This window comes from Idiotropiscis lumnitzeri, chromosome 4 (assembly GCF_059441095.1).
Source record: "Idiotropiscis lumnitzeri isolate Australia: NSW breed Sydney's pygmy pipehorse chromosome 4, RoL_Ilum_1.0, whole genome shotgun sequence".
Taxonomy (NCBI): Eukaryota; Metazoa; Chordata; class Actinopteri; order Syngnathiformes; family Syngnathidae; genus Idiotropiscis; species Idiotropiscis lumnitzeri.
The window spans coordinates 26,117,628-26,132,267 of NC_142394.1; the positions used below are offsets into that span (position 1 = coordinate 26,117,628).

At 43.6% G+C, this 14,640-nt stretch overlaps 2 protein-coding genes across 2 annotated transcripts in view; both read right to left on the reverse strand.

The window, feature by feature from the left end:
• Positions 1-4,795: 4,795 nt before the first annotated feature.
• Positions 4,796-8,207, reverse strand: caap1 (caspase activity and apoptosis inhibitor 1). Its single transcript, XM_088294145.1, has 6 exons — positions 7,990-8,207; positions 7,689-7,871; positions 7,283-7,367; positions 7,154-7,214; positions 6,945-7,012; positions 4,796-5,857 (listed from the first exon to the last, which is right to left on the reverse strand). The coding sequence occupies exons 1-6, from the start codon at positions 8,092-8,094 to the stop codon at positions 5,520-5,522; spliced, it is 840 nt and encodes a 279-aa protein (XP_088150271.1). The 5' UTR covers positions 8,095-8,207; the 3' UTR covers positions 4,796-5,519.
• A 5,149-nt stretch (positions 8,208-13,356) lies between these two features.
• Positions 13,357-14,640, reverse strand: part of LOC148338881 (phospholipid-transporting ATPase ABCA1) — a 63,170-nt gene continuing 61,886 nt past the window's right edge. Inside the window, exon 50 of the mRNA XM_088292578.1 lies at positions 13,357-13,647. Coding sequence (XP_088148704.1) covers positions 13,519-13,647 — 129 coding nt within the window. The 3' untranslated portion in view covers positions 13,357-13,518. The remainder of the gene's footprint in view (positions 13,648-14,640) is intronic.

Genomic DNA, 14,640 nt, shown 5'->3' on the forward strand with positions numbered 1-14,640 from the left:
TTAGCCGAGTTCACGTAAAACACGCCGGCAAATAAGTTGTCGTCCGACATTTGTGTCGACGGTTCTGCTTTACTCCTCTCTCCGCGCCGGCTTTTCGCCACGGATTGCGACCGATGTCGTCGTCGTCAGACGCGCGGCGGGACAAACACCGGATGAGCGCCGAAGAAAACAATTCCCCTGCTGTTGCGCGCTTCCTCTCCGCATATGCTTGCGCGTCGATTCTCCTGACATCATTTCTGCACCGACAATGGCACGCATACAGAAAACAAAAAAAAAAAAGCAAAGTCTCTTCACGTTGTGCTGTTGGCATCTAAATTGTCCGAGGAGGCAGCCGAGCGTGAAATTGAGTTGAGAAGCGTACGCCATGCGAGGAGGCGACGCACACAAAGAGCGCTTGTTTTTTTTGGTATTTATTCCGATCGCAGCGGCGGCAGCTTGGCGAGGGAGAGTTGCTTCAAGCTGCTCAGGAGGCAGAAATTTAGACTTGGATGCCAAGACGGTCCAGGGCGAGGGTATCAAGCTTGTTTTATTTACGACACATCCATATATGGTCGTTTGGTTTTGAGGTCAGGAGAGTAAGGGAAGAAAATGACTTATGTTAGATTACTTATTAGGGTTGGGTATCGATTCACATTTCCAAAATCGATTCAATTCGATTTTCAATGCATGAGTCACTTCCATCGATTTTCGATTCAATCAAGGATTTCACGCGGTACCCATTTTACGTTTGTTTAAGAAAAAAAATAACGCTTCGATGAATACCAACTGCTTGCTGTAACTAAGTGCATTATTTAAGATATTCATATTTACATTAAAAATTGAAGCCAAGGCCATTGACGGCTTAAGACGTCAAATATCCCCTTTTTTTTACTCGACAGCTTGCGAATGAGTTAATCGTGTACTTTTTGTTGAACTGACTTCACCGCGTCCGCCATTTTGTTTTGATTCGCTACGTTCGCAAAGTGACAAGATCTGGCGTGACGTGTGAAGTCCTGATGGGGAAAAAAGACGTCATTAAAAGTATCGCTATATGGTTTTATGACTCGATATCGGGCTATGAAAAGGAAAATCCGATACTGATTTTTTTAAACAGCCCTCTCACCTTATCTTTTCTTTTTTGGAAAAGTGTAACTCAACAATTTGTCTTTTTATTTTAGGAAGCATGCAGACAAATGCAAAAATAATTATCAAATTAAAAAAAGGCATTTGCTATGGTTTTGGATAGCCACATTGTAAGCCACTGGCACTTTATGCACATTTTGAACATAACACTGCGCTCAGAAAAATATTAATAACACCGTATTTAATTCAATTAAAATACAACATATTGCATGGACAGCTTTAAAAGAAAATCCTAAATAAATGCTTAAATTAAGCCTTCAAGACAAAATTCAAACAGACTTAAAAGTAAAATATAAGTGAACGGTCGTCTGACAGTGATTCTTCTGCAGACCACCAGAGGGCGCTTTGAGAATGACTGGTCCAAGGAGTCGATACAAAGCTGGTCATTGGTTCCCTTGCTCCGATTGTGGGTGCTGTGAAGGGGCGTGCTTCCGTGGTGAAAGTTATCGGGCCCGCTATCGATGCCGCGCACAAAGAAAAGAGCGTCCTTTTTTTTTTTTTTTTAATGGATTGAATGCCTCGCAGCAAATAATAGCATCGGCCCGTTTCATTTGCAATGAGCGAATGATTTGGAACTTTTGAGGCGTTCTCCCGAGATGCAATCGGCGCCATTACGCAAGGCGTCCTCCTGTGATGAATGTGTTGCTTCTGGATGATGTATGTCTCGAGATTGTCGGGGGATAACTGCCGTTTTGAGTAATCGCCTCTCCTGGCAAAACTGGACAACGCTTTCTTATGTGAATGTGATCGATCGGGGCGGTCGCCACTTGTTTTTCTTTTAAAATACGTAAAAACTGAAAAGGGGCAGGTTTTTGTCAATAATTGAGATATTGCATAAAAAAAGCGCATGTTTGTGTCAACCACACTGATTTGGTATTGAAGCCACTTTTTGGGTTAACAACGTGGTCGGCATTTCCTGATTTCAATCTGAAAAGGGTTCAACTAGTGATGGCAAAATGAAGCTTCAAATCTGCTTCGTGAAGCAGTTGTAGTACTTTTGGACTCCTGTAGATGGCGCTGTCGGTTCAACATTGGGCTGAAAGACATTTTTTAAAGCCTTTATTTCAAGCAACGGTGCCATCTAGAGGACTCAAAAATACAACAACTGGTTCATGAAGCAAATTTGAAGCTTCATTTTGACATCACGAGGTTTAACCCACATTTCTGCGCTAACCGCACTCTTAATCTGTTCTCCGAGGTCAAACCGGAACGTTTTCTCCAAACTTCAGCATAAAAGGGCTCTTAACATGGATATTGATGTCAACACCAAAAAGATTTCCGCGTCGGAACAGAAAGCGGGGAATAAAGCCGACGTACGGATCTTTCGAGACAAAAACCAAAAAGCTTGCGAAGGCCCAAAGGAAGGGGGAGGAGCTAGCACCCCGACCATAAACGAAAACCAGAATCTAGTTGAGGGCCTCGGAGCAGCGCATTCTTCTCACAAAGCCTTTTTGGTAATGGACTCAGACACGTGGAATATAAAAGACATTCAGCGGTAAGCAGGTATGACATTTCAATCGGCTCCGTTATGAAGTCTTCCGGCAGACGGTAATGTGTGAGAAATGAATGTGACATTCCCGACGCCAAAGAGTTCTGCGATGACTCCCGGTGCTTCTAATTGATGAAGGGTTAATGAAAAAAATTTGTGTTTACAATTTGGATTGACAGGGTGTCACATTATGTGCTCCACAATCGCATCGTGAAGTGTGGCACCTAACCACGGCGGACGACGTTAAAGAAGATGAACGTCTTCTCCTTCGTCTTGCCTCGACTTCCCCTTTTGAGTTTTTAGCCAAAACTCGTGGCTCCGCCGCCGCCGCCCCGCACAATCGTTTCCCGCTAAGCGCCGCTGCTTCGCGGATACTCCCCGGAGAGCGGCATTGAAGTGGTCGCCGCGTAACCATGGCAACGCTGCCTTAACATAAGCCCGTTTGCAGAAGCAGGCACTTGCACATCAATTTGGCGCACCGTGCGGGCGATGATTCCAAGCCAAAGCCAATTCAGGCCAATTATGGCGAAGGGTTATTTATTGCGATATCTATTGCAAACCTAATCGTAACCCTCCCTCAATCCTAACACGCCACTTCGTGACCAAACCTTAAGACACTACCTCGAACCATACTGGAACATCCTAACTCTCCAAAAACCCAAACATCGAATCCTAAAACCGTCACCAAATCCCCAATCACTGACTCATCACCTAAATCTCAATCTCAACAACCGATTTCGATCAGTCAAGAACCAAACCCTTCAAATTAATCCGTCACCTTGAACGGTAACGCCAAACGCGGTCTAAACCGAACACGAAAACTTCACCTAAGGCCTCACCCTTGTTAACGTTGACCAGGGCTCGTCAATCCTGTTCCTCAAGGGAAGATGTCCTGTCTGTTTTCCATTTCTCCCTACTGCAGTGCTGTGCAATTATTTTCTGTTTCGCCCCCCCCACCCCAGCAAGAAGAAAAAAATTCGCAACCCCCACCACCGCCGCCACCCACCCTTTTCGTTGCAAACAAACCGACACCGCAGAATTAATACTCACTGCGCACAACGGGCAAGGAGAGCGCCACTGCCGCCTACTGGAGTGGAGGTGCAATTACACTATGGTAGTACGGTGGGGAAAAAAGCATGTCCCCCAGGTTTACACACGCCCGCCCCCTGGTTTGTCCAAACCAAGCCTTTGTGGCAAGAACTGATGAGAGGCCATGAGAAAGAATTGAGCTAATATTCGACTATTGTTGACTTGTTTCAGCTCACGTATATTCAACCCCAGAAAGGTAGAAGTCGTTGAAACGCGGCTGAGTAACTCTCCCGACAAGACGAGCATCAGCATCATCGGCCCGGCAGTCCATCACTCAGCACGCCTGATCGCGCTCCGTGACGCGTCATTACTCCCGCACCTAACGAGCTGACGTTAAGGTTATCAATATTGGATCCGCAAATATATCGGGCCGGACACGTGATGGATCTTCCGCTTCTCCGATGTCAGCTTTGCAAGTGACTCATCACTTTCACGCGACCTTTAACTGCAAGGGGGGGGGGGGGACTGTAATTGTTGAGTCTGGCGGCAAATTTGCAGGATTGATTCATGCGAGAGTCACGTTGGCTCACCTTGATTAATTCTGCAGAAATTGTTATAAGTGCGGCAAACTATTTAGCCGCTGACAAATAGTTCATTTCCCAAGCTCATTAACACCACTCGTGGTGCAAATTAATTGGACGCTGACATTTCTGCTCATCGTCATTGCACCAAATGCTTGTTTGTAACGGGAGCGGCGCAGCGACACTTTTTCACGGTTGGGAGGACCAACTCGAGTCTTTTGAGTCGCAAGCGACACGCCAAGTGGTGCCAGTGACACCGGTTCTGAAAATATCCAGGGAAGATATTTGACCATGCCCCAAACGTCTACATTGGAAACGCAGAACTCCAAATTTCCGCTTCTGTCAAACCAAACCGTAACACGAACGAGCGAAACCGAACCGCCGATTCAGTCTAAATCCGCCGATTACAACCTAAACCGCAAAGACCGTGTCGAGTGAATGCCGAGCTTTGTTTGTAAATGTGGGCTTGGTCGGTCACACCGGCTGCCCAGGAAGTATCAACCTGTAATATATATATATATTTTTTTTTAAAGGCCACACAAAAGACGACCAAGCAACCATCTCAGAATCAGAATCAGAATGAGAAATCCCTTTATTGTACTCAAGTGTGCAACGAGATTCGAGAGCTCCCCTCTCCAGTGCAACACAACAATACCCAAGCACAATTTAGAGCGTTCAATTTCAATCAACCTGTCTTTGGAATGTGCGAAGAAACCAAAGTAACCAGAGAAGACCCACGCGCAGGCACAGGGAGAACATACAAACGCAACACAGGAAGTTCTGTAAGTATGAAGGCGACTTTTACCGTTTAAATAGCATATAAGTAATGAGAATTGTTTTTTTTTAATATTTGAAGAGACAAGAGTACAAATACTATTAATAGTAGTCATAATATATATAATAAATAATATTAGTATTCATACCATGGACTTGTAATTGAAAACTAATATTGTATGAAGGCAATTTCGATGGTCACAATAATACAAAAATGTTATAATGGCAGTCATCATAATGTGAATATACTTATTGGTTCCATAAACCATTTAGAAATGTATCGTAAAAAATAGTTAATTATTAATTAATAAATATTTATTATTAAATATTAATGATATAATATAATAATATAATGATTAAATAATGATTAAAACCAGCACCAGCAAGTCAATATCCAAAGAATGAAAGATTTCCTGAACAGCAGCAGAGTGATGATGGAGTAACACTGCCATCTAGTGCACATGCAGCAAAATACATTTGCAAGACAAGACAAAATAAAAGAACAATTGTGAAATGTAACCTCTCTACGGCACTTTTCTGTGACTGGCCTTCATGAGGGCTTTGATGGCTCGGGCCCTCATCTCCAGCTCCAGAAGCTCCAGCTGCTGAAGGGACGGCTGACACGGCGCGGCGGCGGCAGCAGCCCTCTGCTGGACGGCGGCCGCCACCTCATCCGCCGGCGCCAGGATCTCGCTGACGCTTCGGTCGATGTCACTTTGAATGTCCTTCTTGGGCTCGCCGGGTTTTGGCCGTTCGCCGCCGCAGTCATCCGTCTTGACCGGCGCCTCGTCTTTTGGGGCGTCGATGTCGCTGTCGCCGGCGTTGATGCTGAGAACGTCGCTCTCCTCGCTCGAGCCGCCCTCTGGAAAGAAAGCGGTGCATATTGTCAATGTGGTTTATGTTGACATCACCAGAAAAGGGTTTCTCTTCACCCTATGTAACGCCACAAAAGTGAAAAAAAAGATATTTGCATTAAGACGCATCTCGCGATCATACAGTGATATAAAAACTCTACACACCCCTGTCAGATTTTTGTGATGAAAAGGTTTTCCACCAATATGACCTATAACCTGCACAACTCCACCGGGGAAAAACAGTAAAAAGAACAAACAGAAATAATGTGGTTGCATAAGTGTGCACACCCTCTGAACCATTCAAACTCACATTGAGACATCACATAGCTGCTGCCACTTCATATGCCTCTAATGACCCCCAAATAGTTCAGGATGTTCTCGTAGGCTCTCCCTGACAAGTTATTTGCTTTCAAGCAAAATCAGAGTAGCCAAATATGAGTTAGACGTGGGTCGATTTTCAAGTTATTTTCACTTCGCCTCGTGAAAAGATTAATGACACTTTTCGATTGAGTTGTGCATGTAAAAGGTCACGATGTGGAAAACAAAACTAGAAATGATTTATCATATCATAAAAACAGAGCATTTGACATACTAAATTGTATTAAAAGCATACAGTAAAAAAAACAATCTCAATAGGGTTTAAGTCAGAACATTCATATGTTATATGGGCAAGAAACTGAAAATGTAAATAAAACCTGAAAGACATACGTCATTCCATGCATCATCAACCGTAAAAATAAGTTCATCATTTAAAAAAAAAAACACATTAAATCAGATACCTTAATTTTGATAGTAAGTAAAGATGTCTACGTTGGCAAGTAAATTCTTCTCATCGCGTGGACTTGTTCTTCTCCTGGATGAGGACGCTTCTTCTTGGCCAGTGAAAATTGAGACTGGGATCGAATAATAAGCGAAAAACAAAAAACAAATGCCTCGCTGATGGACGGCGAGGTGTTGCGGGACGTTTGTGCTGCTTCCCAGGCTTACAATTATCTCAAAGTGGCCAGTTTGCATTGTATAAAAGGTATTATTGTTATAATTATTATCGAGGACTTTGGGGGGTAATATTAGTATTCATTTTGTTAGATAACTTACCTTGCTGGGCTTTGTCTATTTTTTCCGGGCCTTTGATGCACGCAGTGGACTCCACACTTTCATCTTTCCTTCAACAGACGTATGCCAAAAGGCCACTTAGTCGCCAAAATAATGATATAAATAACAGCAGCAACAATAATAATAATAATAATAACAATGAGCCCCCAAAAGGCGATTTACGATCGATAGATTGATAGCTGAGAACTCACTGGTTTTCTGAGGCCTGTTGTGAACTTTGGCCGGCGTCTTCGTCTTTTGTCACTTCTTTCCCTACAAGACAACAAGCGTTATTATCGTAAAGTACAAACTGAGGAGACGCTTAATGTGGTCTTTCTAACCAGATAAGATTTGCACGAGGTTTCTCTCTGAGATTGGCTCCAGTTGTTCCCAGCACATTTTTCGGATCTCCTCCAAATTACAATCCTGTGGAACAATGGATTTTATTTAAGTATATAAATTCATGAAAATAAATCATATTGTTATAAAATGTTTATGATGAAACTATTATAAAATGTGCTAATTATTAAGGTTGTAACCATACATTCCCTTTTTTGTCGTTATTTAAATGTACATCCAAATCATAAAGATAAAAAAGTCATTAGTCATTCATGAACATTTGGTGATTTTTTTTTTTTAACACACATTCAATAAATGGCCTTGCTGTGGCATTCAGGGACCAAACCCGGCATAGTATTTTTTTTAGAACTTTATTGCACTGCTTGGTTCTGCGCTGTGCTCGTTCACCTTGAATTGCTCAGGCAGCATCCTGCGGAGCTTCTTCTCGCCCAGCACGCCGAAACACTGCTCCAGCATCCCCCTCTTGTCGCTCACGTATGCGGTGATGGGCTTGAACGGCACCGCGAGATCGAGACCGCCTTCTTCGATGTCACTGCCGACCCTGTCCAGCTCCGGGTCGGCGAACTCGTCCTGCAAGCGACGCCAGTTTTGTCACATTCAACCGTCTGACGTCACCGCTGATATAATTTACAAATTGTCCCCAAACGCAACGCAGCTAGCTTGACGCCAAGTACGTAAAATGCCTCACCACTACGTTGCTTTCGGTGCTTTTACGCTTACTGCTTCGATGCCGCTCCTCGGACGGAGGGTTTTTCCTTTTCTTTCCGCCACCACTTGACTTCTTTTTGAGCATTTTAGGTGAAAATAAACGAAAAGATATCGACCACGCTCTTTTCGAAAACGCCGAATACACTGAAGCTTGAGTGTCGCTTACATGTGACGTAATCAACAACAGACATGTTCTTCCGCTACGTTTGCTGTTTGGCTGTCTTCTGCAAAATTCTCTGCTGCCCCCTAACGGCAGTATTGTGCCACTTTACCAAGGTGAGAATAGTCGTTTTCTTTTTTTGTCACACTAAAAGCGTTAAAAAATGAATATGATAATAATAATAATAATAATAGTAGTTATTATTGTGATCGTAGAAATAAGAATAAGGATAACTACAACTCTTTCATCTTTATTCATCTGTCTTAAAAACAATTCAATAATCAAATTAATGACATAATTTTTGAATATGTTCAAAACAAAAAGTCACGTTATAATACATCTGAATTCAAATATTTTCACAAAAAAGTTGTTTATAGTCTTGTAACATTAAAATATGTATATATTTATATTGGACCATATGGTTGGACCAGCCTGGACACCTCTCAAGATGTGGTAACAATTGTGTCAATGCCAAAGTTACTCCAATCCCCGAAAGGTCGGCACTCCCCAGTTTTATTTGGCCGGACAGTACGTTCCAGAAGCACTATCAATTATCAGTTATGTACAAAACGCTTACTCCTTCTAACATTTTGGCCCTCTCGACACCCTTAAATTGTGTTGTGCTAGCTTAAATGCTAACCTACTTTGGTCTTGCATGATAATTATATTGGACCAGCCAGGACACTCCAGAAGCACATGGCAGCTTTGTTGCCAATCATTTTCATGGAACTGCCTTCAAGGATACCACCAAAAATTTAACCCTTCTTCATTGTTTCCCTGTCGTTGTACCCTTCCATCGTGATTACAGCACCTTCAAAATCGTGCTTGTTTTTGAAAGATCGTCATGTGCCGCGCGGCCTCAAGGCCAGTCGCTGGCGGTTTCATTGTTCCCCCCAATGAAAGAGCCCGTGTGCACCAAACTGTCATTTTACTAGACTTGCCTTGAAAAAAAAACTGTAAGCATCAACACTAGCAACTTTGCAACAAAATGGACAAGGTGTGGTGGCTGCTTAAACCATTTTAGAGGACACCAAAGTCGGCCAAGCCGGTTCTGGCTCTCAGACAGTTTGTCTGACAGCAGATTTAAGGCGTAGCCTGGTTAGTCCAACAATATTAACGTAAAAAGTCAAGGATGAGAGTAATGTTGGCATCTAACACAATTTAAGAAGTCCTACTTTGATGCCTAATATTATTGAACCAGCCAGGACAGCTCTTAAGTTGTATTAGTACTAGCATCAATGCTAACATTAGATGCTAATATTATGTAGCACTGTCCCTTTCAATGACATTGTATATCAATCCAGTGTTGACTTTGTTTTGGTCAATAAGAGAATGACAGCAGCAGATTTGAGCAGTAAAAGCGCTCGCTATAAACCTTAAGTGCAGTGACCGGCTGCCAGATGTCATTAAACATAAAAAGGTAAATAAATGAGCTTTTTATGAGCATCTTAAATCATGCCCAATCATACTGCGTGTTCTGAATCCTCAGCACGATGATGCAAAAAGTGGCCACTGGAGGGCAGCACTGCACCAGATGATCACGCTTCCCTCAAACACACGTGCACATTGATGGGGTTCTTCAGCATGGGGGTTCCGAGGTGGGATCCTGACAACGCTGCTGGATTTCCGGCAGCTCTTAGCCTCCGGCTGTGGCTCCAGAAGTCTTTGGAAATGTCAGTCATGCGACCCTTGGATGCCACGCTGCGAGGCGGGCACCACAGCAGTTGGCTCTTGACCTCGCCTGTTCCTTAAAACCTTCCAAAACGAAGAAGTCAGGCTAACATGTAGCCTCTTAACATCGCCACGCGAGAGTGTGGCGACATGTGGCATGACCGGGAATTTGCCAGAAACTATGGCGTACCTTAAAACGATGACAAAAAAAAAAAAGGCTTTGCTCCCTTACCTTGTTGTGAAAATGACACGTTACTGTTACTATTTCTCAATGTTTTAAAGGCTTTTGAAAGTTTTGGCCTTTTCCTTGTGTCCCATGTTCCCACCCTTACCCTTGCGTCGCCATGCTAGGTGGCTACATGTTAGCGTAACTATTTTCTCACCTTTACCCTTGCTAGCTGGCTACATGGCTAACCCTAACCCTCCACCATAATTGCGCCTAAATGAGACATTGACCTTGTCAGACAATGCCACCCCCGCAGCCCTCCTGACTGTGTGGTCCTGCATCTCCATCTTACTGATGGTGGACCCGTCACTCAGGGCAGCCGCCACCTGTCCGTCGCAGCGTTGCCTGTCCCATGAGTGACCCTCATTATTTGCTGTGGCAATATGGCGCTAGCTGAGGCTTCCCTGGCAGCAGATTGCACACACAAAGAGGTCACCTCCCTTTCGATCTCATTGGCTGCCCTGCCGGTGGGGGAGGGTGTGGGGGGGTAACGCAACAGACTTTCTGCATCTGCTTTATAACTGAGACATGTCATCATTACATGAACCTTAATCCATTATCGCCTTCATTCTCACCCATAACGCTAATTACTATTTGAAACATAAACCTCATCCCAGAGCTGAGCACTTGACCCTTTTTTTGACGCACAATCTGGCTAGTGCGTTGCGATGCTGAGGGAACAGGATTTTTTTTTCCGGCTGTACTACAATAAAGTGTAATTGCACATCCACTCCAGTAGGTGGCAGCGGCGCTCTCCTTGCCCATTGTGCGCAGCGAGTATTAATTCTACGGCGAAGGTTTGTTTTGCAACGAAAATGCTATTATTATAGAGTGGGTGATGGGGTGGGGCCGCAAATTGTTTTCTACATGCTAGGGGCGGGGCGTAACCTAAAATAATTGAGTAGCACTTACCTAACCTCTAACTTGCTACTTTTACCGCACGTTATTGTCCTTAAAATAATATTTGACATCGCCTTGGCTGATGGACTTATAATAACTGAAAGAATTCGGAACTCACTGGGGCACACCAGAGCAAAACCGTCACTGCAGCTGTTATGGGGATTTTGTGGCATGAAGTGAAAATCTTGCACTTAAGCTCACCGTCTCTGTCATCTGAGCACAGACTTCAGATTCAGTTAGACAAGCGGAGAGTTGTGGAGCGGAGTGCGGGTGCATCCAAAAGTCTGCGCTTGGCCCAGCTCGCGAGCTGCGCAAGAGGGTTAGGAGCAGGCCTTTGCCAGGATGGATCTAATCTCCGAGGGCTCTCATGCGGATATTTGCTCAGTGTTAACCGTCAACGACGAGAAATTGCCACCCGAGGAGAAAACGTCACACTGGACTTTATTGGGACGGAAAACGGCCGCATCGTCATTGGCCGAAGTTTCGGGCACATTTTGCGCAAGTACTGCGTTCTAATTTTCTGTCAGTGCAATACCTTTTATTTTGGTGGAGGGCATCATGGTGGTCAAATAAATTTTGGTTGACATCCTGAAGAAGGTACAAACCAAACAAAAAGTACATTTTCTGGCGGTGCCCTCAATTCATTTTTAGTGGCTTTTGTCTGCACGTCGTACACGGCGTTACTAATTTGTCTTCGCAATCGCTTTTGATTCTGCGCTCCCCGTGTTTTCTCATTTTGCTCCCCCCCCCGCGACATGGCGGCGCACCCGGCAGCTGTGCTGTGCCCTCACCTACCTGCTATGGCACAGCCTGGGAGGGCACCCCATTATTCATTTGGACAGGCTTTTTATGAGGCGGCAAGCTTGTTGCGGGGGCCCGAGCAGATGTGTTGTGTTCGTCCGTCATTGTTAAGAGCTCCAACGTGTAAATAAAGACTGAAAATTTACTCACTCTTTGACTGTTCATTACTCATGTGTGTTTCGGTTTTGTTGTTTCAGGTACAAATAACCTTAAAGAAAACCCAAGATTCAATTTTGTCTTCAAATAATATTGGAAGGTCCATTTAGAAGGCACCCACGGCATTTTTGCGGAAAATTATTTATATTTTTTAAAATTTTTTAGAGAATAAAGTTATCGTTTCCAGAATAAAAAGTGGAATACAGTGAATCCTCACTGTTCGAGAGGGTGGGTGAACGAACAGCGGTAAATTGACTTCCGCGCAAAAAAGGTCAATTGCTTATAGGTGCCACAAGATGGCAGCAAAGCGAAATAAAGCTCCCCTTACTCGTGATGGGTAAATGAAGCTTCAAATCTGCTTCATGAAGCAGTTGTAGTACTTTTGTACTCCTGTAGATGGCGCTCTCGGTTCAACATTGGCCTGAAAGCTCACTGACTTGCCATTTTTTAAAGCAACAGTGCCATCTAGAGGACTCAAAAATACAACAACTGGTTCATGAAGCAAATTTGAAGCTTCATTTTGCCATCACTACCCCTTACTTCAACGTAGATTTTTGGTATGAAGATGCCACAAGATAGCAACAAAGCCCGATTTTTATGAGACCTGAATTCGGCTTGAGCAACAATAAGCGTTTTTTTAATACGTTTCTGGTCAACAAAGTCTAATAGTTGAATTTGCGAACACACAACAGCAAAAATGATGAGAAGCAAATTGTACATTTTGATGTCAATATTGTAATTTGACTGTATTTTGGAAATACACAATCTTTTATGGGATATAAGATGACAACTTTTTTCTTAATCGCAGATATTACATCCGTAAATTTTTTTTTTTTTTCCTTAAACAAACAAAAAAAAAAATGGTTACATTACGACTTTAGAATTATGAGGAAATAAATTCTCCCCTTGGACACAAAACGTTGGAGCCTTAAATTAAATACATTAAAATGACCTTTGACCCTAAAATGAGCGAAACGCAAAGCAGGGGCAACATGAGGCCGCTGTTTAAAGCCGCAATTGAACGTGGGCATCATCCTGCAGACAAGACAAAAAGAAGACGTTTACGACCCTTTGCTGAATCAGGGGGAACCCGCTAAGGACACACTCGGCACCGAGAAAAAAAAAAAGGGGCTGACCTTCAAAAATTCCGCAGCCTGCAGAATCCCTTGTAAATAATGCGCTCTCTTAATTGAGCGCGCACAAAATGTATGCATCACCTGCTTTGTTGCATCCAGACGCCAATCGATCAGCAACGGGCTTAACGGCTTCAGCCGGGGAGCACTTTTCAGAATTTTAATTCTCTCTTAACACTCTCCAGTCCTCATTCCCCAGATGCTCCTCAATAGTTCATCGTTCGCTCAAGTAGCGGGTGCTCCACTTGTCAGTCTAGGACCTGGAAAATGTTTTCTGTACTTGGGAATAATACGACATCCTTTGTGACGCAAGCCAACGATGATTTATTTTGTTGCATTTTTAATTAAGCAATAGTCAGCAATCAAGTCGGACAATAAATGTAGTGCAGATTTGTTTATAAAAATAAATAACTGACGCACAGTTCAGTGCAATGTGCAAAGCTTTTTGGATTTGCCGCGACGCTAGACCTTGTAGGACTCCGGCAAGGCCTCGTTGGGCTGCATCGGGAGCTCGTCGGACGTGTCCGCCGGGTTGTCGTAGCTCTCAGAGTCGTCCTCGCCACGCTGCCGGCTGGCAAAATTCACAAAGACCTGCGGAAGAAAGGTGAAGAGTGTGGGGTGGAGCCTTTTGTTTTGAAGCTTTTCTTTTCATTTGGACTGACTCATCAACTAAACGTTATACAAAATTGAATTTTATCGTTTAAAGTCCTCTTAAAAAAAAAATAATCACATGACACCACATGGACTGTGACGAATCGAGAACATTCTGGAAAGTCATGCTCGGGTGATTTGGCTTGTGTTGACTGTCTTCTGGAAAAAAAACAAAAAAAAAACATGACATTTTGCCTGATGCATTTGCTGTTGACGGCCTGAAGTTATTCCGACAAGCCAAACACGTTAACAGAAAAGTCACAGTGAATTTAAAGCTCCTCCCTACGAGACAACAACATGACATTTAACCACGCAGGAGTGCAGTTATTAAAACTTTAAATTGTTTTGATTGAACAAAGACCTCGCAAAAAAAAAAAGTCAGACTCACTTAGAAAAAAATAAAAAGGCATTTCGCTACATGGACTTGCTGAAAGTTATGATAGGCCAAACACAAAAAAAAAAAAAGTCACACTGACTTAAATTTTCTCCAACGATTCCATCGCCACGTTCCCCACAAGTAAAAAGATGGAATCGCACAACATGGGCGCACTGTTAGTCATCTAGATAGCCACGCTGACTTGAAATGTCTCTTACAAAAATCAAAGTCCTCCACAAGAAAAAAAGGAAATAGAATCGTGGGAGAGATTTCTATCTCCCAAAGTGAAAAAGATGGAATTTCGCAACGTGGGTGCGCTTTAGCAAGGCAGAAAGCAAAGCTCGCTCATGTTTCATCAAAGGAAATCCCGGACAATGCCGACCGGTTGCAAACGTGTCCACGTCTAAAAGTGGCAGCAGCGACGCCTCAAAGGCACTTGAGATGGGGCTATTTTCCTTTCAAACGGCCCACTTTGCTCTTTGCCGCCGGCGCCTCGGGCCACGCGGATCGATTTTAATTGCGACGTGAACTCGCCATTCTACACCAGGTCAAGGAGC